This window comes from Myotis lucifugus, unplaced genomic scaffold, assembly GCF_000147115.1.
Source record: "Myotis lucifugus unplaced genomic scaffold, Myoluc2.0 scaffold_5, whole genome shotgun sequence".
NCBI classification, from domain to species: domain Eukaryota; kingdom Metazoa; phylum Chordata; class Mammalia; order Chiroptera; family Vespertilionidae; genus Myotis; species Myotis lucifugus.
In genome coordinates this window covers 12,684,071-12,711,449 of record NW_005871053.1, presented here as the reverse complement: position 1 = coordinate 12,711,449, position 27,379 = coordinate 12,684,071, and the positions used below count along the sequence as shown (strand labels likewise).

At 42.3% G+C, this 27,379-nt stretch overlaps 1 protein-coding gene and 1 long non-coding RNA gene across 6 annotated transcripts in view; one reads left to right on the top strand and one right to left on the bottom strand.

Annotated features, from left to right (window-relative positions):
* The window catches only part of LOC102440648, a 39,965-nt gene extending 16,129 nt beyond the window's left edge, over nt 1-23,836 (bottom strand). The window contains exons 1-2 of the long non-coding RNA XR_002826555.1: nt 23,294-23,836; nt 18,741-18,802 (exon numbers count right to left, since the gene is read on the bottom strand). This is a non-coding gene — a long non-coding RNA (uncharacterized LOC102440648). The remainder of the gene's footprint in view (nt 1-18,740; nt 18,803-23,293) is intronic.
* CERS6 (ceramide synthase 6) overlaps nt 22,813-27,379 on the top strand; it is a 251,703-nt gene continuing 247,136 nt past the window's right edge. For 2 of the 5 annotated variants that reach the window (XM_023745279.1, XM_006083175.3), the window contains exon 1: nt 22,815-23,153. In XM_023745279.1, the coding sequence (XP_023601047.1) occupies nt 22,984-23,153 (170 nt within the window). In that variant the 5' untranslated portion in view covers nt 22,815-22,983. Of the gene's footprint in view, nt 23,154-27,379 lie in introns of all 5 variants that reach the window. The other 3 variants (XM_006083176.3, XM_023745271.1, XM_023745268.1) reach the window with 3 other exon arrangements.

Sequence of the window (27,379 nt, the reverse complement as noted above, 5' to 3'; positions counted from 1 at the left end):
GGATGATATTCTAGGGAAACTGTTTCTTGACATTAAAACAACAACAACAACAACAACACCCCAACCATCGGGGTCTCACCTGTTTTACTAGGGGCCTCTCCACTGGTGATGATCTTAGTCCTCCTTGTTTTGGCTGGAAACCAAAAGGCATCAGTAAGATGCCTTTTCAAAGACTGATCATCACAGCCCGCAGAGGCAGCATCAACCTGGAGGTACTGCAGATCTGTGTGTGCTTAAGAGGGGAGCTATGGTTTTAAGGAAGACTGAGGTTCGATCACATGGAAACTGTAGAATTAACATGATGTCCAAAACCAACAGCCTAGGACTTCGATTTTATTGCTCAGGAAGGTCCATGGGAGTGACACAAAATGTCCTAGAGATTTTTAATCAAAAGGAGATAATACATATGAAAGTGAACTATAAAGTCCTACAAAAATGAAAAGTGTTTTAGGACATGCTACTAATGATCACAACCACCTAGGAAATAAAGAATCATTTAATACAAATACATAAATGATATAATTATACTGTAAAGCTATATTCTCATGCTGTAACAGCTACTCATTAAAAAAAGGAAATAATTAATAACTGATTTTTAAAATGGATTTCACTTGCTTAATTTTGAGTCAATCAGATATAACCTGAGTGGTAAAACACACACACCCCAAAAAACAAAAAATACCCAGGCTTATTTTTTTCAGATACGCCACCTTCAGACGCAGGAAATATTTGGTCAGGATGTGTCTCCGGTGTGCAAGCCACACTGCAGAACTTTAAAGAATCCTTCCACACTCAAGTGCCAATAATTGCTCTGTTATTTTCTGATGGTTGAGTCACTTGGTACTCTGTCATCATCATCTGTTCATCTCGTTTTCCTTTTTCAAATGCTAACCAGAAAGTGCCCTGCTGCTCTGTCTGTCTTCCTGTTTTCATGGCCCCTGCATTAATTCTCTTTCTTTTTCTTCCTTGTCAGTTTCATAACTTTGACCTCAAGGCTGTTTTTCAGCTCTCTGAGCACCCTGCAGTTCCCGACACTCTGCTGTGCGAACATGACTGTTGCTTTGTGAAAACTACAATGCCTGGATGTGGTGCAGATACTTCCCTCTTAGGAATTTAAAGGCAGGATTACTTTTCTTGACTCACACATTGGCTCAAACATTTCTTATGCATGACATTCTGGGGATGTTGGGAAATACATAGATGAGTCTGCCTCATTTCCTGACCTCAAGAAACTTACATTCCACAAAATAAGATGGAAACAACATGTGCTAAATGCTACAGAACGGCCCAAACCAATGAAATAGTCACTGATTATTGAGCATCTGAAATGTGGCTGGTTCAAACTGAGATGTACTGGTGAGTATACATAGAAGGCGTCACAAGATGTAGTACAAAAAATGCAAAGCCTCTCATTAATACTTTTGATATCAACTACATGTTGATATGATAATATTTTAGATATATTAGGTCAAATAAAATCTATGGTACATTTCACATGTGTTTGTACTTTTTCATGTGGCTACTACAACATTTAAAAGTATGTGTGGTGCCCTAACCGGTTTGGCTCAGTGGATAGAGCGTCGGCCTGCAGACTGAAGGGTCCCAGGTTCTATTCCGGTCAAGGGCATGTACCTTGGTTGCAGGCACATCCCCAGTGGGGAGTGTGCAGGAGGCAGCTGAATCGATGTTTCTCTCTCATCGATGTTTCTAACTCTCTATCCCTCTCCCTTCCTCTCTGTAAAAAAATCAATAAAATATATTTTAAAAAAATAAAAATAAATAAAAGTTCACATTAGTTCTATTGGACAGTATTGCTAAGGAAATTCAGAGAGGAGTGGGATAGTACTTCCTGTGAATTTGGGAGTAACGGAGTAACATACAGAAGAGGAGGAAACTGCCTAAGAGGAGGTGACACTTGAGTTGTGTCTTGAAGTAGCCTCTACACATGCAGAGTGGAGACGGGCCCTCAGCCAACAAACAGTACAGGCAATGCCTTGTGATGGGCAAGACATGGACTCCGGCTCACATCTTCGTGCCCCTTCTTCGAAGCTGTTTGACCTAACTCTCCATTTCCATGAAAAAAATTGGGACTAGTGATGCCTGTCATTAATAAGATTTGGTTGTGATGAAGCTGATAATGATAATGCATACAAAGAGATTACTATGGTGCTTAAACCAAGAAAAGGCACTCAATAAATGGTGTCTACATTTACTAGAATGTAGACAATCAGCTGGGTTGAAAGATGATTTAAAGGATGTTAAAATAACATTTAACCTAAAAGCCATTTTCTCAGCTACTATGCCAGAGATATCTCCATTAAAGTCTTGTCACTCTTCTTAAATCATTGCTTATAAAATAACTAGAGGCCCAATGCACAAAATTCGTGCAAGGGGCTCGGCCCTCAAAGCCGTGGCTGCTTGCCTTGGCCCTCGAATCCCCAACTTCGTCCGGAAGGTTGTTCGGCTATCCGGTCTAATGAGCATATTATGCTTTTATTATTATAGATTACTTATGATGTGATTGAATCCCAAATTCTATACAACACATATTCAGAAACAGAGAAAAAAATACATTTTCCTGTTGATTTTCACATTCATCATTCCACTATTGACTATATAATATTTTATGACCTTGGGGGGTGGGGTTAGGAGTTTAAATGGGCCACTGTCTTTTTATTCCTAGTGATATCATTGGTCACTGGACGCCCTAAGAAAATATTCAATGGCCCACATCTATCTTCATCAAAATAATGGATGGAAACTAGAGCAAATGGCGTTGCAATTACCTTAGTGATGCAGGAGAAACTTGGCATATCCCCAAGTTTCCATTAAAGCATCCTTAAGGGCCTTCTGACAGTTTGATACCTTACCAAAATATTCCGAGAAACTGATATTAGATCACCACGTGACAGGCTCCTCCGAGGGTGACTGACTGGAGAGGTCCTTGTAATTCCACACAGAAGCTGGCTTCTCGGGCCAACAACTGTGAGGGCCCCAGATACAACAGTGGCCCTGACAAATATCTTCATTCCCTCTCCCACCCTGAGGTTCTGGCTCCAGGAATTTTAAGAGGAGTAAAAACAAAGTTTACCCATGATTTGATTCAATTCAAATCTCATAGACCTCTTGCTTCTCAACTGGGCTCTTTGTACATTTCAACTTTCCCCCTCCCCGCCCAGGACATCATTGAGCACTCACTGCTGTGTCAAGCATTGTACTTTTTTTAATTCTTGTAACACCACCATGGAATACATACCATCACCCTTTATTTTAGTTATCTATTATATAACAAATTACCACAAAATTTAGGGATTTAGGGGCTTAAAACAACAATAGTCATTTATTATCTCTTATGATGTGTGTGTGTGTGTGAGAGAGAGAGAGAAAGAGAGAGAGAGAGAGAGAGAGAGAGAATGCATGTGCCAGTCAGAAGCCTAGCACTATTGTGACTTAGCCGGAAACCACATGGCTTCTGACACAATTTTTTGGTAGAGGCAGTTTCAAAGTTCAGCCCGGACTCAAGGGAAGGGAATACAGATCCCATCTCTCCCTAGTTTTTCTTTAACTAGAAAAGTAATTTCTATTTAGGCATCTGATAGTAATATTTATATTGTGTTCTGTAATATCAATAAAATCATCTAAGGGTTATCTAAACACTGATTATAAAAGTTGAAAGGCCATAAGCAGTATTTACATTATTATATCTCTGTGAGTATTGTTTGTTGCAGAGCCAAGTAGAGATCAATGATAACTGCTCTTTCTCTATGGGCTCAATGTTTTAACCTTATTGCTACTCAAACTAAATATTAAATCTCATTTATTATATTTCATCACTTGTTTAAAATCATGTAATGCTTAAATTTGCCTTATATTGGGACAATTATTTTTCTTGTACATTTTGTTTGATAGTTCTTGAATAGCCTTTCTCTATTTCTTTGGGTGAGAAAAATATAAGCCATCTATAATATCGTTTAGCCTATTGTATGATCTTCTCTTGAAGATACACTTCTTAACAAGCACTGATTTCCTTTTCCATGTGTATAGTTGGTATTTTCTGTTATTTGGGTCTTGGATTATTATTAGCATTTCTTATGTCCCATGCCTTCCTACTTTTTCATTTTCATCCTTATTTTGCTGGAATTTATCCTCAAGAAATGGCCTCAGAAAAGGTTCATTGGAAGTAAAAAAAAAAAAAAAAGTACTTATACAAGTAGAAATCATTGTTTTCTCCCCAAATCCCACTGATGACATGACTGACTAAATAGAGAATTCTTGATCAAAATTGAATTTCCCTCAGAAATTATAAAGGCCTTGCTTGATCTGCCTTCTAGCATTTATTTCAGTGATAAAAAGTCTGATGACAGGCTGATTTTTCCCCCTGTGGTTGCAACCTTGTCTGTTTGTTTTCCTCTTTGGGGTCATTTTCCCCCAGGTATTAATAAAATGTCCTCATTATTTTTTAGATATTGGTCTTTCTTATTTCAACCTGCTTATTATTCAATGAGTCCTTTCACTTATATTCTTATATCACTCTTTATTCCAGTTATTCTTGTTTTTATTTCTTTGTTAATTTCCTCTTCGCAGTTTCTATGATTTCTCTTTGTGGAATTCTGATTTGAAGATGTTTGCTATCCTGAATTGATTCTCTTACCTTTATTCTATTTTTGTTTGTTTGTGACTTTTTAAAATGGAGACATACCTTTAATTTTATATTCCCATCTCTATTCCCTTTGAGAACATTTCTTTGATATAAGTGTCCAAAATATAAATATTTTTTTAAAATATATTTTATTGATTTTTTACAGAGAGGAAGGGAGAGGGATAGAGAGTTAGAAACATCGATGAGAGAGAAACATCGACCAGCTGCCTCTTGCATGCCCCATACTGGGGATGTGCCCACAACCAAGGTACATGCCCTTGACCAGAATCGAACCTGGGACCCTTGAGTCCACAGGCCAACGCTCTATCTGCTGAGCCAAACCGGTTAGGGCCAAAATATAAATATTTGTGTCATTATATTTTTTTTCTGAATTGAATTTCAACAATCATAATTTTGAGCTCTTTGTTATTTTTTAGAGTATAATTTTTATACCAACCATGTTTTTCTTATACATGTCATATGCTCTCAAATATCTCTGATAATAGTAATTAAAGGAAATTTTGTTTTTGTTTTTTAAATTTCTTTTTGTTACTTGATATGTCTGTCCCCGTTGAGTTTAGTTTTTCAGTTTGTTTAATCCTTCATTTGGCTGGCTGTCCTCATTTTATGTTCTTTTTTTTAAAAAATATATTTTATTGATTTTTTTACAAAGAGGAAGGGAGAGAGATAGAGAGTTAGAAACATCGATGAGAGAGAAACATCGATCAGCCGCCTCCTGCACATCTCCCACTGGGGATGTGCCCGCAACCCAGGTACATGCCCTTGACCGGAATCGAACTCGGGACCCTTCAGTCCGCAGCCCGACGCTCTATCCACTGAGCCAAACCGGTTTAGGCCTCATTTTATGCTCTTTGGTAGGAGAGCTCACTTGGAGCTTGGTGTACTTCAGTATACGCAGACAGAGAGCCTCCCTTTACAAGGTCCCTCCCCTACTTCACTCGCAATGCTGAAATGGAAAGGCTTTTATTATTGAGCACAGACATCCACATAGATGGACTAGAAGTCCCCAGATATTTCCTTTACTTATTTTGAGAAGAATTGCCCATTTCACCCCTTGGAGTATATGCAGGGCATCCCAAAAAATGTATACACACTTTGAATAATTATAAAGGCAGTGTTTATTAAAATACATTTCATTTTCACAATGTAATATAATCTACAGACATGGTGTATATGCATTTTTTGGGGACACCTTGAATATCCATAAATCCTTCCCTTAACTGAATGGAAAGGAAGTTACAAAGTGTTAAGATTGGAGGGAGGAGTAGGGTAAGTCTTCTTTAAAATAACCTTCAATTGACGTCTCTCCTTTTGTTCCACTTTTCAAAGTGGGTCTTCGTTAGACATGCTATCTCTGAGTCCAGGGCTCTCTGGGATCTGAGACTGGAGGGGAGATTAGTTTTCTTGAATGTGAACGTCACTTCATGAGAACAGAGTGTGGAGTGGAATATGGATTAGTGCAGCCATCTTTGGAGGGCTTTTGAAAAATACAATCTGCCACACAGCTGTATTTTATAGATGAAAAAACAAAGGCTTAAAGAGGGTAAGCAAATTGCTTGTGATCACACAACTAGTAAAAAGAAATGCAATATAGAAATCTGAGATAGAAATCTGATGGTTTCCAGTATCCAAAATCATTATGCTATTCTATCTCCCCCCCTAAATTCTTTCCAGCTCTAAGTTAAAAATTTTTAAATACATATTTCAAATACATAAACATTTATTTAAAAAGTGTGCCACGTATTTCATAAATCTGGAGCAGGGGATGGTAATATGAGGTCACAATAAATTTAAAGTCCAAGTTATAAAAGTCCAAGTTATCAAGCCTCTAATAACTCAAGTCCTTGGCTTCATTCTTTTACCAGGAATGTTACCCTTTCTTTTCCACTATTTCTATGGCTCCTAGAGATGTCCACCAGTAATCCATCTGCCTTCCAGGCCACTATCTAACAGTTCCTGTGGTTTTTTGTTTCCTTGCCCACCAAGACATCTGGATTTGTCCTATACACAAGAAGAGCCATGCAGAGCCTTTTGTAGGGAGGAGTGGCCGAATTGTATGGGTGGTTCAGATACCAGGTGGCTCCCACAGGAGCTCATCCTCTATGGATGAGTGAGTCTGCTGGGTCCACCTGGCATGCTGCCAAGCTGGTTGGAGCTGCCCAACGGGAAGGCCACGTGCATTGGGTGGAAAACCATAGAAACCTTGTCTCTCATCGCCAGGGTTCAATTTTATTTCCTTGAGTTGCATTTCCTTGAGTGGTTTTGTCTTACAAGGGATCTCATGCTACTGATATTTTCCAATGGTGCAAAAGAAAGGCTGAGTTTTGTGCTTAAATTCTCAGCCAGAGGCCAAATGTTGACCAGTGACAGTCATTGCCAGAGGGGGCAAAGGTTTGCTGGGGGAAAGAATGTGTGTGGGAGGAGAGGAAATTCACCCCTGCCTGAAGGTGACTTAGGGAGTGGGGAAAAGGGGAGTGATGGGGGAAGTGTTGCTTCACCTTTCTCTGGACCTTTTCAATAGTATTTGTTCATCGTTTTATTTTTAACCTTAAAGAACTGAACCCAATTTCTATTATTTGAAGCTCAAGATATAAAGTTTTACTAAATGATTTGTTATTCATTTTTTAATTAAATCTTTATTGTTCAGATTATTACATTTGTTCCTCTTTTTTCCCCCCATAACTCCCCTCCACCCAGTTCCCACCCCACCCTCTGCCCTCACTCCCCACCCACTGTCCTCTTTCATAGGTGCGTGATTTTTGTCCAGTCTCTTCCCGCATCTCCCACACCCCTTCCCCCCCCCCACGAATATTCAGTCCATTCCCTTTCTATGCCCGATTCTATTATAATCACCAGTTCATTCTGTTCATCAGATTATTTATTCACTTGATTTTTAGATTCACTTGTTGATAGATGTGTATTTGTTGTTCATAATTTGTATCTTTACCTTTTTCTTCTTCTTCCTCTTCTTAAAGGATACCTTTCAGCATTTCATATAATACTGGTTTGGTGGTGATGAACTCCTTTAGCTTTTTCTTATCTGTGAAGCTCTTTATCTGACCTTCCATTCTGAATGATAGCTTTGCTGGATAAAGTAATCTTGGTTGTAGGTTCTTGGCATTCATCACTTTGAATATTTCTTGCCACTCCCTTCTGGCCTTCAAAGTTTCTGTTGAGAAATCAGCTGACAGTCATATGGGTACTCCCTTGTAGGTAACTGACTTTCTTTCTCTTGCTGCTTTTAAGAGTCTCTCTTTGTCTTTTGCTCTTGGCATTTTAATTATGATGTGTCTTGGTGTGGTCCTCTTTGGATTCCTTTTGTTTGGGGTTCTCTGTTCTTCCTGGACTTGTAAGTCTATTTCTTTCACCAGGTAGGGGAAGTTTTCTGTCATTAATTTCTTCAAATAGGTTTTCAATATCTTGCTCTCTCTCTTCTTCTGGCACCCCTATAATTCAGATGTTGGTACGCTTGAAGCTGTCCCAGAGGCTCTTTACACTATCTTTGTATTTTTGGATTCTTTTTTCATTTTGCTTTTCTGGTTGGGTGTTTTTTGCTTCTTCGTATTTCAAATCTTTGACTTGATTCTTGCGATCCTCTGGTCTGCGGTTGGGAGTCTGTATAATATTCTTTATTTCAGTCAGTGTATGCTTAATTTCTAGTTGGTCCTTTATCACAACATCGAGGGTCTCACTAGATTTCTTGAGGATCTCACTACATTTATCGGCGGTTTCTAGAAAATTCTTGAAAAACCTTAAAAGTGTGGTTTCGAACTCTATATCCAGCAGTTTGCTTTCCTCCATTTCTGTCATTTGTGTCCTGTTTCTTTGTCTCCGCATTTTTTATGCTTCCTTGTGTTGATAAAGTGGTTTTCTGTACTAAGTGTCCTCTGGGGCCCAGTGGTTCAGCCTCCCCAATTACCCGAGGAGGACACTATTGGTGCTTCCCCTTGTGATTTTGTGCACAGCCTTGTTGTAGTTAAGCCTTGATTATTGTAGGTAACACTGGGAGGGATTGCCCTCCAAGCCAATTGGCTGTGAGAATCAGCTGTGTCTGCAGTGGGAGAACTTCTGTCCTCTAGGGAGGTGCTAATCTAGCCTCTGCCTGAGGCTATCCAGCAAATGTCTCCGTGCAAGGCTTGGGTGGGGCGGGTCCCAAGGGATCAACAGGGCGGGCGGAGCGAGCAGTTATGGCTGCTCTCAGTCCTGCCTTCAGAGGCCCCGCTTCTCAGTGTCCCAGCAATTGCTGCAAGTACCTCCGAGAGAAAGCTGCCCTCGAGTTCCGACCGTTGCCAGACAGTCCCGCTTCTCCCTTATGAGTCTAGGTCCCCAGAGACTCGCCCGGAACTGGAGCTCAGAGCCTGAGACTCCCTCCTGATTGAAAAAGACAAACCGTGCCCTCAGCCACCAGCCCGCTCCGCGTGCGCCTCTGTACCTTAGTATTTTACTTCCGCACCACACCTCCTCTGAGTCTCGGTATGCTTTTCTCTTTCCTTCCAGTTGTAGAATTTCCACTCAGCCAGCCTTCCTGTGGTTCTGGGTGATGTCCGTTCCGTCTTTTAGTTGTATTTTTGAAGTGGTTGTGCGAGGCAGCAAACTCTGGTGTTTACCTATGCCGCCATCTTGGTTTCCGTCTGTTATTCATTTTTGATACTAAGGAGAAAAGGTCTTCTTCACTGAGATCTATTAAGAGTTGAGTTCTGATTAATTAGCATTTCTGAGAAAGGTCTGGAGTCCAGAAAATCAATGCCTGCAATGACCACATTATCTCTTTATCTTGGATAATCTCGGGAAGCTTCAGCAAAGGACTTTATCTGTGTTTTCTTCCAGGTCAGTACAGGTGAAATCGGATCTTGTGAGGAGATAAAGCAGGCTTTTTGCTTCAATGAAATTTCTTTTTTCAAACTCTCTATAATTTACAAATGATCTAACTTCACATGAGCTGCGCTGTTTCCCTTTGAGTTGCCCTGGCGTGTAGCTTCCATGTTAGACCATCAGCCTAAGGCAGTGGTTCTCAACCTTCTGGCCCTTTAAATACAGTTCCTCATGTTGTGACCCAACCATAAAATTATTTTCATTGCTACTTCATTACTGTAATGTTGCTACTGTTATGAATCGTAATGTAAATATCTGATATGCAGGATGGTCTTAGGCGACCCCTGTGAAAGGGTCGTTCGACCGCCAAAGGGGTTGCAACCCACAGGTTGAGAACCGCTGGCCTAAGGAGTGATTCATTGGCTGGAAACTGAGTGAGGGCAGTATAGAAGGCACGGAAAACCACATCCGTGTGTTTATGTAAGTTAAGATGAATGGAGAATAGAATACACACATGCACTCCTATGCAAACTGTTCAACAAGTCAGCAGGATAAACTCCTTGGTTCTGTGGCCCAAGCAAAGTTAAAAGGAGAGGAGTAGCAGAAGGACAGATGTACACTAGAAAATAGGTGGACACAGGGGCCAGGGGGTGGGAGCTTGCTCAGGGCCTCAGGCCTAGACTTCCTAAGTCCATAAAGTGCCTCAAATGGAGATCTCTGACCTTATCAGATGTATGCCTGGGGTCAGACGTAGAGTTCTAGATTTTCACAGACAGATCCAGAGGGTGGAGATATTCCGTGTCGGCTGTCAGTGTATTGCAGGACTGTACCACCCATTATGCTCCATGAATTCATGGTTTTTAAAAACAGATTTTATAATTATCTTATGATGGCATAATTATATTGCATTGTGTTTGTTTATGTTAATAATGTTAATATGAAAAGTTTCTAAGATGACAATTTTGAAATTATGTAGAGTCACTTTAGTATTGTTATTTATATTGAGAGTTTCAAAGACTGTGAGCAGAGCCTTATTTGACCCCCCGCCCTCCACCCCCATGGAAAAGCTAAGGACTTTCCCTAACTGTTTCCTCATTCCCAGCCATAGAAGAAAACACCTGCAGGGCTTGGTACACACAAATGTGGGTGTGTGTCAGCGCTCAGCCTGCCTGTTTTGGGTCTCACTGTTAGCACTGAGCTGCCCTTTTCCCTGAAGCACTTTGCAGCCTGTTCTCCTTTCCTCAGCATTGAAGGGTTGATCTATGAGCACTTGTTAAATGTGCCAAAAATGAGCATCTATGTGGTGTAGACAGCACAGGCGAGGACTGAACTGAGAACATCCCAGCCCAGGAGAGTAACACCACAGGTCCCCTAGTGCTCAACTTGGGCTCCATTTTGTCTGATTCTCATCACTCACCTGAGCAGTCAGTGCCGTGTGCAGGGGCCTCGGGACCCCCCACCATTACCTGAACTCTGGGTGCTTACACAGAACACCCAGCTCCTTTCCTAGCACCGGCTCTAGAATAAACCTTTCTTTGATTGTTAGAAGTAAGTTTGACATTTATAAAGCAATCTGCACTTTACTCCTTCAACAATGATTTACTGAACAGCCACCGTGTGCCAAGTGCCGCTCACGGCAGGGAATAGAGCAGCGGCTAAGATGGCCAGGGCCCTGCTCTCCCAGAGCCCACACGCTCGAGATTGAAAGACAGTAACAAAGTAGGAAATAAATAAACCCGCAAGAAGACTGCAGAATGCCCTGAGCGATGTGGTAGAGTGACAGCAGGCAGCAACTCAGAGTTGGCTGCCAGAGAAAGTGACATTTGAGTTCAAGATATGTACCTATGTTTAGAGCTTTATGTTGTGTTTCATACTATACCGAGCTATTTGATTCAAGAATTCCAAGATCCTGGATAGCACTCCAGTCTATTGCTTAAGATAAACAGTCTTGTATGGTTATTATCTCCTAGTTCAGTCACTATCCCCCGAGGACATTTGATCATTACTTTTCTGGAAAGAGCAGGCAGCTGGTGGGGAAAGTGTCAGAGCTCGAGGCTGCTCCTGGTGGCCAGATTTCAGCTAGAATCGCCTGGTGTTTATTTCAACCCTTTCTCCCCCTTCATTTTTTTTTTTTAACTCTAATAACTTTTTTCTGGAAGGTTCTTTTTATGTGAGGAATGAGGACATCAATGACACTGATTTTGCAAACCACCAGTGGAAATTTGTCCTGGTATTTTATTGTGACATCTGAAGTCCTCTCTCTTTGCCCACTGTGGTAGCTAATGAGTAGGAGAACCACTTTTTAAGTGAAAGTTGACTCTATCAATGAGTGGCCCGCTGCTATTTAAAGATGCGAGGATTTTCTGAGCTTTCCATAAGGGAGTAATTAAATCACTGCAGGTAACAAAGAATTAATTTTGAGGGATATTAAGCACCCTTAATTAGCACATTTGAGTTTCCTTTCTCCACAGGGAAAATATTCTCATGGCAACTTGCCACGTCAAAGCTTCTAAAACTTCTCCCTAAACTTAGCTGCATTTCCTTTTACAATGTAAATGAGGACTGCAAAAATCTTTTAAGTCAAATCATTTGTAAGCATTTAGGAAGCCCCAGGGGCCCTGGGTTTTGTTAATAATCCTGTGGCAACCACAGGGGAGACCTTCCAAAAAATATATAGCCAATAAATTCACAGTACCTACATCTTCCAATAACATACATCTGTGCAGATTCTTGAAAGTTTGTTTTCTTCTAAATCCTGATTATGTTGCATTTTAATTCCATTTTAAAGTTAATTTAGAGATAATAAAAGTGCGAGACAAATAGAAACATCTCAGCCTAGACACATCCATCACGTGGAGCTGACTGCTTTCATCACATGCATTTCAGCGGTAGAAGGTATGACTGTTTATTGGTCTCAAATGCAATTAAATGAGATCAATTAATTCCTTGGAATATTTAAGATACGATTCTCCTATCTAGGCACCTATGCTGCATTGCATTTAATTTAACAATGAAAGATGGCTGATCAGTTTGGTTATTATGTAGATTTGCATATTTTTTTAATTTTAGGAGAAAGACTTTTAAAATTATGTGTACTTTCCAACTATAAGCATGTAGAATTTAATTGATGTTAATGATGGCTCGGTAATGATTATTTTAGACTTGGACATGAACATCTGCCTTAGATGCACTTCTGAAGGCAAAACTAAATGATGAACGATTGCAAGGGGATGTTACCTTTGAAATTCTACCCTCCTTCTTGAATCCATATCTATAGCATAAAAGGCCTGTGGTCAGGATGCTGTCACAGCGCCATGACCAACTACCAGACCCACCAGGAGGTGCATTGATGGGTCCCACAGGCCACAGGGCTGCAGTGGGCGGGACTTCTGGGTCCCTGGCAGCCACGGTGGGCGGGACTTCTGGAGTGTCGCAGGGCGCCTGCAGTGTCTGAGGAGCATCGCGGGCCGCTGGCAGCATCCACGGAGCTGATGGCAGGTTAGGCCTAGGGGACCCTACACGCACACGATTTAATTGTGCTCTGGGCCTCTAGTATGACAATAAACATGAACTCTATCAATTAATGAGGGAAAGAAAAAACACAATCATTTGAGGTAATATTGGTTCTCAAATAGAATATAATAGAGTTATTTTTAATGTCTAATTTTCCACTATTAAAAACAGCACAGAAAATGTTCAAAGAGCCAGGGAGAAAGCTGGTAACTAACAGGCACTGCCAACATAACATGTTGGCCTACGTCCTTTGATTCTGTTTTGTGATGGGACACTGCAGGCAGCTAGCAATATATTCCAATATGTCGCTTTGATCATTTCAGTATATGTTATAGAGTGAAGCAAGAAGTGATTGATTTCTTTGGATTTCAAATTTCTCTTTCTAACCTTTGAACATGCTTCTTTCTGACAATAATAACCTCCTGCTTTTCCTGCTTCATTTTTTCTCTTTCTTCCTTTTCCCCTCTACCCTCTAGGAGAGTAGAAATTTAGGAGTGAAGCTATTCCTGCCCTTCTGTCCATAGTGTGTTGCGTTAACTCTGAAGTACTAACGGGAACTTAGAGGACATCAACTTCCAAGTCAGTTGCAGACAGGAATACCTTTTCCAACATTCTTACCAGGCAGGCCTCTGCCTGAACACTTCTCATGACAGGCAGTTCACTGAATTAATTGATCTGCTGATTCCTTTTTGGTCAGCTTTACACTTGACTCAAATTCCAGTTTCTTGACCACCTGAGATTTAAAGTCCATTTCCATATTTTCTCAAATCTGCTTCAGCATCCATATTCCAGCTTTCTTATTTGTATACTAGAGGTCCAGTGCACAAAATTCATGCACTTGGAGGGGGGGAGGGGATCCCTCAGCCTGGCCTGCGCCCTCTCGCAGTCTTGGAGCCCTCGGGGAATGTCTGATTGACGGCTTAGCCCTGCTCCCAAGTGGGCCTAAGCCATCAGTTGGATATCCTTAGTGTTGCTGTGGAGGCGGGAGAGGCTCCCACCACCGCTGCTCTCATCAGCCATGAGCCCGACTTCTGACTGAGTGGTGCTCCCCTGTGGGAGTGCACTGACCACCAGGGGGCAGCTCCTGCATTGAGCGTCTGCCCCCTGGTGGTCAGTGCATGTCATAGAGACCAGTTGTTCTGCTGTTCGGTCGATTTGCATATTAGCCTTTTATTATATAGGAAGTTGTTTGTATCAAGACCTAGTCTCTTTATGAGTTTCCACAATATACCATTGGTTTTATTTAATCATTTAATCTTCATCCTAGGATATGCTTATTCATTTTAGAAAGAGGAAAGGAGGGAGGGAAGGAGTGAAGAGAGAGACAGACAGAGATAGAGATAGAGAGAGAGAGAGAGAAAGAGGGAGAGAGAAACATCGACTAGTTGCCTCTTGTATGCTCCCTGACCAGGGATGGAACCCACAAACTAGGTATATGCCCTGACTGTGAATCAAACCTGCAACCTTTGGTGCATGGGATGATACTCCAACCAACTGAGACAGCTGGTCAGGGCTATCACTGGTTTTAAGCAGTTTGTGACTAATATGTTTATGGCAGCTTAGCAGCAAAATCATGAGAAATCACACAGCAGGGTGCATGAGCTTCTGACATCTTCATCCATTCCTCTCTCTACCTTCCTCATATCAGCCTCACTTTCTCTGCTGAGTGAAAGCTAATTCTACTAATCCCAGGATAAAAGGCCTACTCATTATCAGCCGTGAAAGGTTCAACTTGTCTAAAAGGTAAATTATCTCAACAGTCAGAATCTTCCTTCCCTAAAACAATGAAATTTTATATACCTTGTTATAACAGATCACAATATTAACTGCCTCCATTTAAATGTTATTGGTCAAATGTTTAAATGTGATTGGTCAAATACACAGTGCTGTGTTTTGTTCAAGGTGATGTGACTGGGCATGAATATTGTCCTTGAGTACTAAGTTCATCTGGTCAACATAAAAATATTATCCTTATTTTACAAGCCTAAGGAGAATTTGCTAGGCCTCTCAAGATAATGTCATCATTAATAGTCACAGGTGTGCCAAAATGAAACAGACCAATTCGTTAAGTAGTGAGCTACCTGTCATCAGAGATGTTTAATAATAGTTTCAGTGGGCACAGAGAATGAATTGTACTCATTTGTATATGAGGTCACTTCTAGCCCTGATATTGTTTCTATATAAAATCAATAATTTCAAGAAATACTTTAGGTTACTCACTCCTCCCACAAAATTAGCCAGAGGATTAGTTGAGTTCTCTGTTTCTTTTTGGTTATAAAAACCTTTAAATAGTGCAAAGTAGAACTCAGGCTTTCTGACTAATAATTCTGATGCCCTGCCCCCTAATGCTATTCATCTATATGTACACGTTTAAAAGTCAATCATGGTTGACTATATCCATTGAACACATCTATGAATTTTTAGATGTGTAACTAAGGTGAATGTAATCCCTAACTGGACAGCCCACAGTTAGATAACCTGGTTGCTTCTCACTTTTCTTTGTTAGTTTTGCAACACATTTGGATGCTGAAAATTTTAGTGGGATGCTGACATAACATTAGTATGTTAAAGGAAATTGCAAAGGGAGAAATTAACATTTAACTAGATTTTGATTATTTGAAAGAAGACAGAAACTCCAGCCAGTGATTCGGTTTAGCTGGGAATACAAGAGTAATTGATGGTTGCTAGCATTAGAAAAGATTTTCCAGAGAGAGGAACTGTCAAGGTAGAGGAGGGAGGAGAAAGATCTTTAGACTTCTAATACCTGGCATGGTTGCAAGAAAGACTGTGAGCATGAGAGTGAGCAGTCCTGATGGAAGACTTCCAGCAAATAATGTATATTCAATTCCTGTCCAGGTTACACACTTGACTTAGCTTAACTTCAATGCCATAAGTTAAACGCTCATATCCTTTTCTTGTGATGGCAGGAGATGCTGAGTTGTCTGCGGTGCTATGAGTGGTTTCCACACTGTGCTAATAAAACTTGCCTAATTCTTGCTCTACTCCCGCCCTACATCCTGTATCAATGAAAAGCCGAGACCACCCAGAAATCGAAAAACAAGAGTATATTTAAGATAGTTTTGCCAACCACAGTAAGATAGTTCATAAGAAATGACTGCAGCCCTAACCGGTTTGGCTCAGTGGATAGAGCGTCGGCCTGCGGACTCAAGGGTCCCAGGTTCGATTCCAGTCAAGGGCATGTACCTGGGTTGTGGGCACATCCCCAGTTAGGGGTGTGCAGGAGGCAGCTGATCGATGTTTCTCTCTCATCGATGTTTCTAACTCTCTATTCCTCTCCCTTCCTCTCTGTAAAAAATCAATAAAATATGTTTAAAAAAAGAGAAAGAAATGACTGCAGAAATAACGTTGGCAATATTTCCCTATTATTCCCAGTGAAAACCAGGTCCCTTTAAGATCAAGGAATTGAGTGTTTGAATTCAATGCTCACTTGAATATACAAATAAATGTAGTTACTGTGTTTCAAACAGTAACTACATTTATTTGTATATTTTTAAAAACCTAGAATAATTGAGCATGTATTGTGTACCAGACATTGTGCTATAGAATCACGTTCATGCTATTATCATAAATAAAATACTATTCTCACTAAAATAAGTAGGAGTATTCCTTTGCTTCATAGTAAAAGCCCTTTGTAATCTGGCTTCTCAATTACTATTTGTTTATTGCCCCTCAATTTTTCCTTTGCTCATGCCTTTTCAAAATATACTCATTCTTCAAGGTCTGGTTTCATTTCTGCCTGTTCCTCTTCAACACAGAATGTCTCCTCCTCCTTGGAGCAGGAAACCCTTGTTATCTGTAATAGTCGGGCACTCATCATATATTGTCCAGTGTCGTCTTGGCTGGTGTTGGTGTATTGATATCTGGCTTTTCCCATGAGCACATCCTAATCCCCAAATAGATTTTGTGTTCTTTCTATAAACAAGCACAATATGTTTGGGTTATGCAATTCATAGTGGAAGTTCAACTAAACTTCTGGATGTTCTCTTGCATCTGAAAAGTAGACTCAAATATATGTAGAAGGACTAAGAACGGGGTATGCACCTTAAGAATAAGAAGTGCCCTAGCCAGGTTGGCTCAGTGGATAGAGTGTCGGCCTGCAGACTGAAGGGTCCTGGGTTTGATACCGGTCAAGGGCACATGCCTGGGTTGTGGGCTCGATCCCCGGTGGGGGGCGTGCAGGAGGCAGCCAAACAAAAACTTTCATCATTGATGTTTCTATCTCTCCCTCTCCCTTCCTCTCTGAAATCAATAAAAATATATTAAACAAACAAACAAAAAAGAATGAGAAGTAATGCTTAGCTTTGTTGCCAGGAAAAAAGAGGGTGTATTCTTGTATAATGTTTTATATGCAGGACCCAAAACATGCTTTCTTTTTATGCAGTGTAGGCAGTATCACCCCGCACCCCCAACAAAACCCTTTTTTCACCTTTTTACTCTCCTTCTATCTTCTATTCATAGGCCAGTTATTGGCTTCTTATGGAGCTACAAACACATCTGATGAGTAAGTTGTAGTTTGGTCTCCCAGGTCAACAACTAGAAGTCTTTTCTGTGCAGGTATAAAGTGGTCTCCTAGGGAAGTGTGCTGTGCTGTGTCTTTCTTGTGAGTAACCCTCCCCGGGTCCTGATCTGAGGTTTTAAAGATGTGGACTCTAAGAGTAATGTCTTATTTATACCGGGACTCCTTTGGGTTGAAATAACAGAAACCCAATTTAAAAAGGGGAATTTTTGTGTGAAGATACAAGACTGTTTCATGGATGAGAAAGCAGCTGGCTCCCAGGTACCATGTGGAAATGTATCTCTTACCTTTACTTGATTCTACAGGTCTGCTTTATTCTTCTCCCTTGTTGCACATTAGCTTCTGTCTTTCCTACCCACATGATGAAATTTGGGGCTAACAGTTTCTGAGTTTGAAATCCTAGAGTCCAAGTGTACAGAGAAAGATTGCCTTGACCCATGCCCCAATCAATACCTAAAGACAAACTTCAATTGCTCTCTCGGGCCAAGGGCCCACCCTGGAACCAATAAAATGTGGTCAGACATGGAATATTTCATTCTATTGTATTTATGGGGTAATCATTTGGCTGGAGGGTGGTAGGAAAGGGCTGTTGCCTGGAGAAGATATGCTGGACAGATCAAAGAGTAGAAGTTTGCTACAATGTACATGTGTATAGAGGTGAAGAGTTTACAACCCCTTCCCGTATCTGCTATCTCAGTGAGAGCCTCATGATGTTGAGAAACATAGGCGAGACAGGAACTATTGGTGCACAACTTACATCAAAGGTCATAAAAACATTCTTAGAAATTAAGTGACTTGTGCAAATCCCACAGAAGGGTAGAAAATTATCATTCCACTCTCCAACAAAACCCATCTTTCAAAATGTTCCTGAAATCCCACCACTTCTCAGAGTCGATGAACAGGTAAGGAATACTATTTTCACTTGTCTTCTCCAGAAAAAAAAAAATAGCAATTCCAGGGTAGTGTAATTTCAGAGAAGCAGGGATGAGGGAAAAGGAGAGTGAGGCAGAGAAAGAGAGAGAGGGAATATAAGGGAGTGAGTTACTGGGGCCACAATTTTGAAATAAGCTGATTGATTTTTATCATATGATTTTTTCAGAGAGGCTGTTTGAAGCTCCTGTGTGTGGCCCAATGGGCAGGGGAGGGAAAGGGATAAACATTTACCCACTGGCTTCCATTGCCCTTGACCAAAGATCAGCCCCCAGGGCATTAACTCACCAACACTTCCTGTTGCATGTGCTTGGAAGACACAGCAGGACCTGCTGGACAGCAGAGAGGTCCTAGGGTAGAAGGCAAGATATTGTCAGGTCATACATAAGAGTGACATGAGGGAGCGGGAGGTACCCATGGAGAGAGTCTGGCTGGCCCAGAAGGCCAGGCTCTATCATGACATGACCTCCTGCCACAAAGGTGGCAAGAGACCTCAACAAACCTCCTTTCTGTGGCCTATAAGACTGTAGTTGATGCCAAGGCAATTTCCTGGAGGGTCATCAGTAACACTGAGCAGCTGGCTGCATGGTCTAAAGTGGGGATGGTGACACTTCTCCTATTCCACCTCAGAATTGATCCATTCCTTCTTTATGCCCACACTATTCTTCACACAAGTATATACAAATTTAACACAATTACTTATTCAGATTTTTTTCCTCTCCTAGAGAAGATTTCTGTGAGGTTGGAGCAATGGTGACTCAGTGAGTCAATAGTTTATTGAGATACATCTACACAATGGAATATTATGCTGCTGTAAAAAAGAAGGATCACTTACCATTATGCTAAGCAAAATAAGCCAGTCGGAGAAAGATAAATATCACATGATCTCATTCATTTGTGGAAAATAATGAACAATATAAACTGATGAACAAAAATAGATCCAGAGACATAGAAGCATCAAACAGACTGTCCAACCTCAGAGGGAAGGCAGGGGAGGGGTGGGGTAAGAGAGCAACCAAAGAACTTGTATGCATGCATATAAGTACAACCCATGGACACAGACAGTAGGGGGGTGAGGGCATGTGCTGGGGGGTGGGAACGGCCGGGGAGAGGAATGGGGGAAAAAGGAGACATATGTAATACTTTAAACAATAAAGAATTTAAAAAAACATTCAAAATAATTCATACAACAGATAAAATAAATAAAAAGCATTTTATCATGAAAAAAAGTTTATTGAGTACCTACTATGGGCTGGGTACTATTTTAAGTGCTAAGAATAGAGTAGTGACAGATATAAATATTTAACTTTTTGAAGCTTACATTTTAGTTTGTGTGTGGAGAGACCAATAAAGAAATAAGTAAAAAAAATATATTGTGTGAGATGGTGATACATGCTTTGAAGGAAAACAAAGCAGGAGAGTTGGATGGGAAGAGTGGGGTGGGGAGGGAAGGTTGATTAACTAGGGTGGCTAGGGAAGGTTTCACTGAGTGAGTGACATTCTAGAAAGAGCAGACATGAACTGTTAGGGGAAAAAAGTTACAGGGATAGAGGAAAGCAAGTTCAAAGGCTCTAAGGCATGCTGGGTATTTTGCAGGAAGGACAAGGAAGCCAATGTGACCAAAGAAGAGTAAGGGAGTAGATGTGGTCAGAGAATTAATATGAAGTCAAATATCTTAGAACATGAAAATGACTTTGGCTTCCACTAGGGCAGTGATGGCGAACCTATGACACGCGTGTCAGAGGTGACACGCGAACTCATTTTTTTGGTTGATTTTTCTTTGTTAAATGGCATTTAAATATATAAAATAAATATCAAAAATATAAGTTTTTGTTTTACTATGGTTGCAAATATCAAAAAATTTCTATATGTGACACGGCACCAGAGTTAAGTTAGGGTTTTTCAAAATGCTGACACGCCGAGCTCAAAAGGTTCGCCATCACTGCACTAGGGGATGGATGGTGAGGCAAGTAGAGCTTTAAAGCACAGCAGTGATCTGACTTACATTAGGGCTGGGGGGAGGTGGGCAAAGTGGGGGAGGATGGAGACACCTGTAATAGTGTCAACAATAAAAATGAGCCCTAGCTGGCCTGGCTCGGTGGATAGAGCATTAGACTTTGGACCAGAAGGTCCCGGGTTCGATTCTAGTCAGGGGCACATGCTCAGGTTGTGAGCTCAGATCCCCAGTGGGGGGGCGTGCAGGAGGCAGCTGATCAATGATTCTCTCTCATCATTGATGTTTCTATCTCTCCCTCTTCCTTCCTCTCTAAAATCAATAAAAATATATTTTAAAAAATGAATTAAAAATAATAAAGTGTTTGTTGTTTTTTGACCAAGATGGTAGCAGAAGAGGTGGTGAGAGGTGGTGTCATTCTGGTTTAAAGATGGAGCAGATAGGATTTGTGATGGATTAGAAAGGAGATTTGAGAAAGTAAAGCAAAGAAGATTACTCCAAGTGTTTGGCCTGAGCCAAGACAAGGAAGGGAAAATTTTAGGGGGAAGATTAGTAGTTTAGACAGGAAATGGCTTTTAGACATCAACATGGGATTATTAAATCAACAGTGGATTTTGAAGTGTGAAGTTCAAGGAAATGTTTATGGCTAGAGATATATATTTGGGAGCCATCAGTATGAACTTGAAAGCCATGGTACTAAATTAGATCACAAAGTGAATGAATGTAGATAAAAAGTGAAGAGGACAAAAGACTAACTCCTAAGCCACTCCAACTCTAAGGGGTTAGAAAGGTGAGGAATAGTCAGCAAGGAGACTTGGTAAAAAGTGGCTATGAGGGCCCTGACCGGTTTGGCTCAGTGGATAGAGCATTGGCCTGCGGACTCAAAGGTCCTGGGTTTGATTCCGGTCAGGGGCATGTACCTTAGTTGTGGGCACATCGATGTTTCTCTCTCATTGATGTTTCTGGCTCTCTATCCCTCTCCCTTCCTCTCTGTAAAAAATCAATAAAATACATTTTTTTAAAGTGGCTATGAGGTAGGAGAAAAACAGAAAAGTGTTTTCTGGAAGCCAAGATGAGAAAGTGTTTCAAGAGTTGGGGACTGAACAACTTGGCCAAATGCTACTGGTATAGATGCTGAGAACTGATCCTTGGGTTTAGCAGCATGGGCATCATTGGTGACTTCGAGCAATTCCGTGTAGTAAAGAGGAAAAATGCCCCAAAGGAAATTTAAATGAGAATGGAGGGAAGAGATACTGAAAGCAATAAATGTAATTCTCTAGAGCATCACTTTAAAGGGAAGGCAAGGAAGGAGGGTGGCTGCTGGAGAGAAGGAGTAAGGAAGTGTGAATGGAGGGTCTGCTTATATGCCTCTTGGAAAGGTCCGGAGGAACTTCCTGGCAGAACCAGGCAGAAAAATGAGTGACTGTGAGAAAAAGGAACAAAATATCTGCATGGGCCACCGAACGGATCCACACAGTCCCTGAATCGATGAGGAAATACATTGTGGGAGAGAAGGAGCCTGGGTCAGGCCTAATGCCTTAAAGGTTTCGGATGTGAAAGGCATTCATAAGGAGCCTGCCAAATAGCAAAGTTCTCTCCTAATCTGTGAAGCTAAAATGTGGTCTGATGGCATTTTCTGAGAGGTTCCTTTAGAGGGGCAGCTTATAGAACTTGCAGTTACTGTCATCACCTTCATCATCAAATAGCAATTAAGTGCCTAATTTCTCCTACCTCCTCCTAAATTACAGTAAGAGGGCCTTGTTCCCTGGGGGAACTGGTTGTGGTAACCAGCAGTACTTTCAGGAGGCCAGAAGGTCAGAGATGGGGGGGGGGGAGGGGGAGGGGGAGGAAGTGAAGATGGGCATGGGGTAGATAGAGATGCCAAACCATTCTTGCCACCAGTTCCTGATTTTCACCCGGCCTCTCCAAGAGCCCCAGTGGATAACTCTTCCCTGTTACTTCTTCCTCCTTTGCTCTTTGCGGCCCCTACTTCTCCTTTTGCCATTTTCTCCCAGTCCAGGGGTGGTTCTGAAGATAGCCCGACCGCTACTTGCCTCTTCACTGCCTGCGGGCGCACCGGAGGCGGACCGAGACCCCTGAAACTCCAGTGGGGCAGGGGCCGGCGTTCTGAGCATGTGCGAGCAAGACTCGGGACTGGGGCGAAGGAGGGAGGCCGGCCCCGAGTCGCTGTCCTAGACGCAGAGCCAGGCTAGGGCGAGCGCAGGGCCGGGCGGCACTCTCCGGAGCCGAGCCCGGGCGCCCGGGGCGCAGCGTCTGCGCCCTGTCCTCCGGGCGTGGGCGAGCCGGCCGCGTGTGCCTCGCTGTTTGACGCGAGGGCGAACCAATCAGGGCGGCGGCCCGGGCTGCCATGTGACAGGCGAGGCGGCTCCTTTCCCCAGGTCGGCCAGAGGGAGGAGAGAATCGGCGTTCGCCGCGAGCCTTCGAGAGCAGCGGTCGCGGAGGAGGCGGCGGCGGCGGCACCGGCTCGGACCTGCAGCGCGCGCGCATCCCGGGGCGCCCTGCACCGCTGCGAGCTTCGCGGGCCGCGGGAGCCGGGACAGGAGCGGACAAAGCAAGATGGCAGGGATCTTAGCCTGGTTCTGGAACGAGAGGTTTTGGCTTCCGCACAATGTCACCTGGGCGGACTTGAAGAACACGGAGGAAGCCAACTTCCCGCAGGCTGAGGACCTCTATCTCGCCTTCCCCCTGGCCTTCTGCATCTTCATGGTGCGGCTCCTCTTCGAGAGGTAAGAAGGGCTGGAGCGCTCCTCCCCTCCCCCTAACACACACGCGCGCACACACACACTCGCACACCCTCGCGCGCACACGCACCCCGGCGTGCTCTGTGGCTCCTGCCCCCGCGCCCCCAGCGCTCGTGCCTCCCCACCTTTGTGTTCAGGAAGGGGTTGCTGATCCCTCGGTCCGGCTGCCGTTCCGGGATCCGGAGAGGGTCCCTGGCTTGCCTACGGGTTCCTCCGGGCGCCGGAGAGGGGCCGCGAGCTGTGGGGTCGCTCCCCGCACTCCTCCTTGGCCCGATCTCTGGCAGCGAGGACAGGCCAACAAAGGTGAGCGGCGGCCGGCCGTGGGACGCGCCGCACTCCGCGGGGCTTTCCCTCTCCACCCCGCGAGCGCGCCGCGCTGCCCCGCAGGCTTGCCCGCCCAGGCTCGCCGCCACCCACCTGACAGCCCGGAACGTTCCGGACACGCAGCCGGGAGGGCGGAGGAACCGCACAGACTTCCAATGGGTTCACCCCAATCGGCACACGGATTTGCCAGGGACTCCTTGCCTTCTGGCTACTATTTGATTTCCACCGGTGATACTGAGCATCAGGCCCACAGTTCTGGGAAATAGGCGACAATAGTTTGTAGGTTTCCAGCACTCCAGGCCATTAGCTGTTTCTGTACAAGAGGATAGGACAGGGTGGGCGCACAACCTGCAATGGGTGACATTAAATTGATAGATGCTTCCTATGAATAACCATACTTTTGTTTTGGTACCAGAACGCACTTAACATTTTTTAAAAAAGAATGAACATATTATTGCTTATATAAATCTCGGATTCGGTTGGGTAGCCGCACTGTGTCATGAACAAACTTGTGCTACTTTCACTGAATCAGTCTTAGTCACTAAACTGGATTTTGCCTGCCCTGGCTCTCCTGGTCTTATTGAAACGGGACCGGGATAGCAGCACACTTGTTTTTCTCAACTGAAAACCACCCCTTACGCTTCTGCTTTAGCCCCTTCATCAGGAAAGGCTGAATTTCTTAGATCACAGGGTAAAGACCAGTTCTCACTTCCACTCCTCCTCTCTTCCCCTGCGCCCAACTCACCTTGGTGTTGTTTCTTCAGCTTTTGCTCTGTTCTTTTGTTTGCTGTTTCTGTTTGTCTAACACCGCTATTGAGGATGTTAAATTTGTTGCTGGAAATGGCAACAGACAAAGCTTCATGGGAACAACAAGTATATTTTGTTTACGAAAGGGACATTTTTCGAAGGGTAATATTGTTGCTTAAGGACTAAGTGAGCTGTCCACATGCAGAGATTGAGTGTACAAGGGAACAGATTTAAAGACCTATTTTTAAATGATTGGAATCCAGCACAGATACCTCATTGATCCTGTCTAGCACTGAGACTTGCTGTGAAAAAGTGGGCGTGTTTGCAGGTTTAAAGTTGCTTCTAGAGCAAATGTTTACTTACAGAAAATAGGAATTCATATTTAACCTTGCTATCTCTCTCTCAAAAAAAGCCTCTCAGGAACAGATTGCTCTGTATTGACACATAGTAGGGGCTCCACACAGTTGCCAAATGATATCTAATTGATTCTGATTGATAAATCCTGGCTGGGATCACTTTTAGCTAGCGAATGCATTTGAAAGAGATGTGGAGTCTTATGTTTTGGACAACAAAAGCATGTCAGCCGATGACCTGTTTGCAGAAAGCTGATTCCAGGCTGTTCATTAGGTTGGAGGAAAAGAATATTAGAGAATGGAGACAGCTTTCTACTTAGACTTTCTCTGCCTTAAAAAAATAAAAGTAATGTAATAATTGAAAACTGGAAGTTCATTTTTCCTCTTCCTGAACATTTTTTCTCTTCCTTTGCATAATCCTGTGACTTAAGAGTTTGCACAAAGGGATCAATCAGCTTCTTTCAAGTGTCAGCCCCAGCAAATGTCCTCATATTGATATGGAGAGAGTTGGTCATTGATCAATGGCCATTCAGGCCATTGATTCAAGTATAAGGGATTTCATGGCTTGTATGGAAAGTGAAAGTTTATGATTAATGTTCAGAGTAATACTTCAGTATGGCCCACATACCACAAGATGCTACTGACTTTTGGAAGGGTGTCTATTTTGTTTCTTGTTAAAGCTGTGACAACTCTGCCTTTAACCATTCAGACCACCTCAGTTCTCTAAAAAATCCGAGTGCACAGTTGTATCCAGAATTACGAGTTCGGCATGTTTCTCCTCTTCTCAAACCTGAGCAACACATTCTGGCATTTACCCTGTGCCCTTCATCTCAGTATCCATCAAGGGCCAGAATCAACATAACTGAACCAGGCGATATTATCACTGGTATGACTCACTTTTAGTGCCCTTCTAATACGTTGCGCATGCATTTTTTCCCTTTGCCATATTCTGTAATGTATAACATGATTTAAAGGAGCCTGTTGTGTATCCCTTTGCGAAATAAAATGCTTTTATAATAGGAATAATTCCCTCGGGTATTCTATTTGCTTTTCTTCTATTGTCATTGATTTCAAAGCTGAGAACATATCTATGAAATACCTGATTATCCAAGATCCTTATTTCCATTAAATGGGGTCTGTAATGTCCTTGTTGCAGCTAAAATTGTGAATTTGAATACCTTCTCCTCAGTTTTGTGTATTTCTCTCTGTGAAGAATTGACTGAATTGGACTTGTGCCCAGCTGAACAGTTCTGTCCTTTCCTATCCACTCTCACTGTTGGGGTGATGACAGGGGAGGCATTGGTGGCCGGAACAATGTCATATTATAGTACCATATGGGCAGTAATATGGATGCCCAACATGGTTGGTTAAAAACGGAGCAGCTTCAGTTCAGTGACTTTCGGCCGAGTCTGTGAATAGCCCAAAGCTTGGTGGTTTTAAGTATAGCCTTTATACTATACTTAGCGCTGGGTAGGGATGGGAAGGGCCACTATAGATATGTCTTGATTGACAGTAAAATATCTGATGTGAAAAGAAAACTGAATGCTTTCTCCTAGAATGAAAATGGCAGAGTGTTCTATTGTATTATGTTGTTAGCTTGATGACAGGGAGCAAAATCTTATTTAATAATGTGGCATTATTATCTATTTGATGAATTTTCTTGATTCAGTGCTTGTTTAGGCTTACTAATCCATTCTCTGGAATTACTGTATACTAAATGCTTCTTCCAAATTTTTTTTATATGTGTGTTGCTATGGCATTCATAAATGTGGGATTACACTTCTGCTGAACTTCTGTTGGGGAATAAAAAATTATTTGAGCTATTGTTATGAAAGATAATGTTGATGCATTTTCTTCCTTGGGGGTTTAGGAGAGAGATGCAGAAAGTGTCAATTGAGAATCAGAACATTCAAGTTCTAGTCAAAACTTACCTCAAACTAGTGCAGGCACCTAATTTCTCTCTGTCATTTTCTCATCTGTGAAGCGAAGCAGCTGGCGTTGGTAAGGCAAGGTTGCTTTCGGCCTCCCGATTATCTGATTTCTGTGGCTTACTAATTGTTTTCTCATCAAACTTTGAAGCAGGCTAAACGTCATTTTTTTTTTCTCCTACAGGTAGATATAAGTCATCTAAGAATACAGAGATTTTTTCATACAAATATTCCAGCCAATGGTTTTGCTTCTTGTATTTTTCAGTTATGATTGAGTTGAAAGAATCATTTGGGCTATTATCATTTGTGTTCCCAAAAGTATTTCAGAATAACTAACAAAGAAGATTCTACAGAAAAAGCAATTGCTCTTTCCTTGTATCTCTTATAGACGGACCCAGCATACACCCAGCACTCCTTGTGGTGGCTGGAGAGGCAATGAGAAGCCCATTCCTGTCACCTTGGCTCTCAGAGTGGCAAGCTCTGTGAGAACTGTCATTCTCCAGGAGGCCCACCCGTGTTGCTTTGGCTCATTCAAACAGTAAACAGCAGTGTCTTAGCTGTGTCAGAGGGACTGCCTGGCCAGCGGGCTCTTCTTATGGGCATACTTAATATATTTGCCTCGCCAGCAGCCTTTACTGAAGTCCTGGAGGAGAGGAGACAAAGAGAGAGAAGAGTGAGAATGTATTCCTGATGGTTAGAAGGGAGAGGACAGATAGGAGTGAATGACTGCCAGGAAAAGTGGGGGGTCAGGTGAGTTTCATTACTGAAGTTTCTATAAATACCTTGTAATGAAGAGACTGACAATCATCAGATATGTTTTAAAAGAGTATGCAATGGACTGAAAGTTTATTTTTCCTCA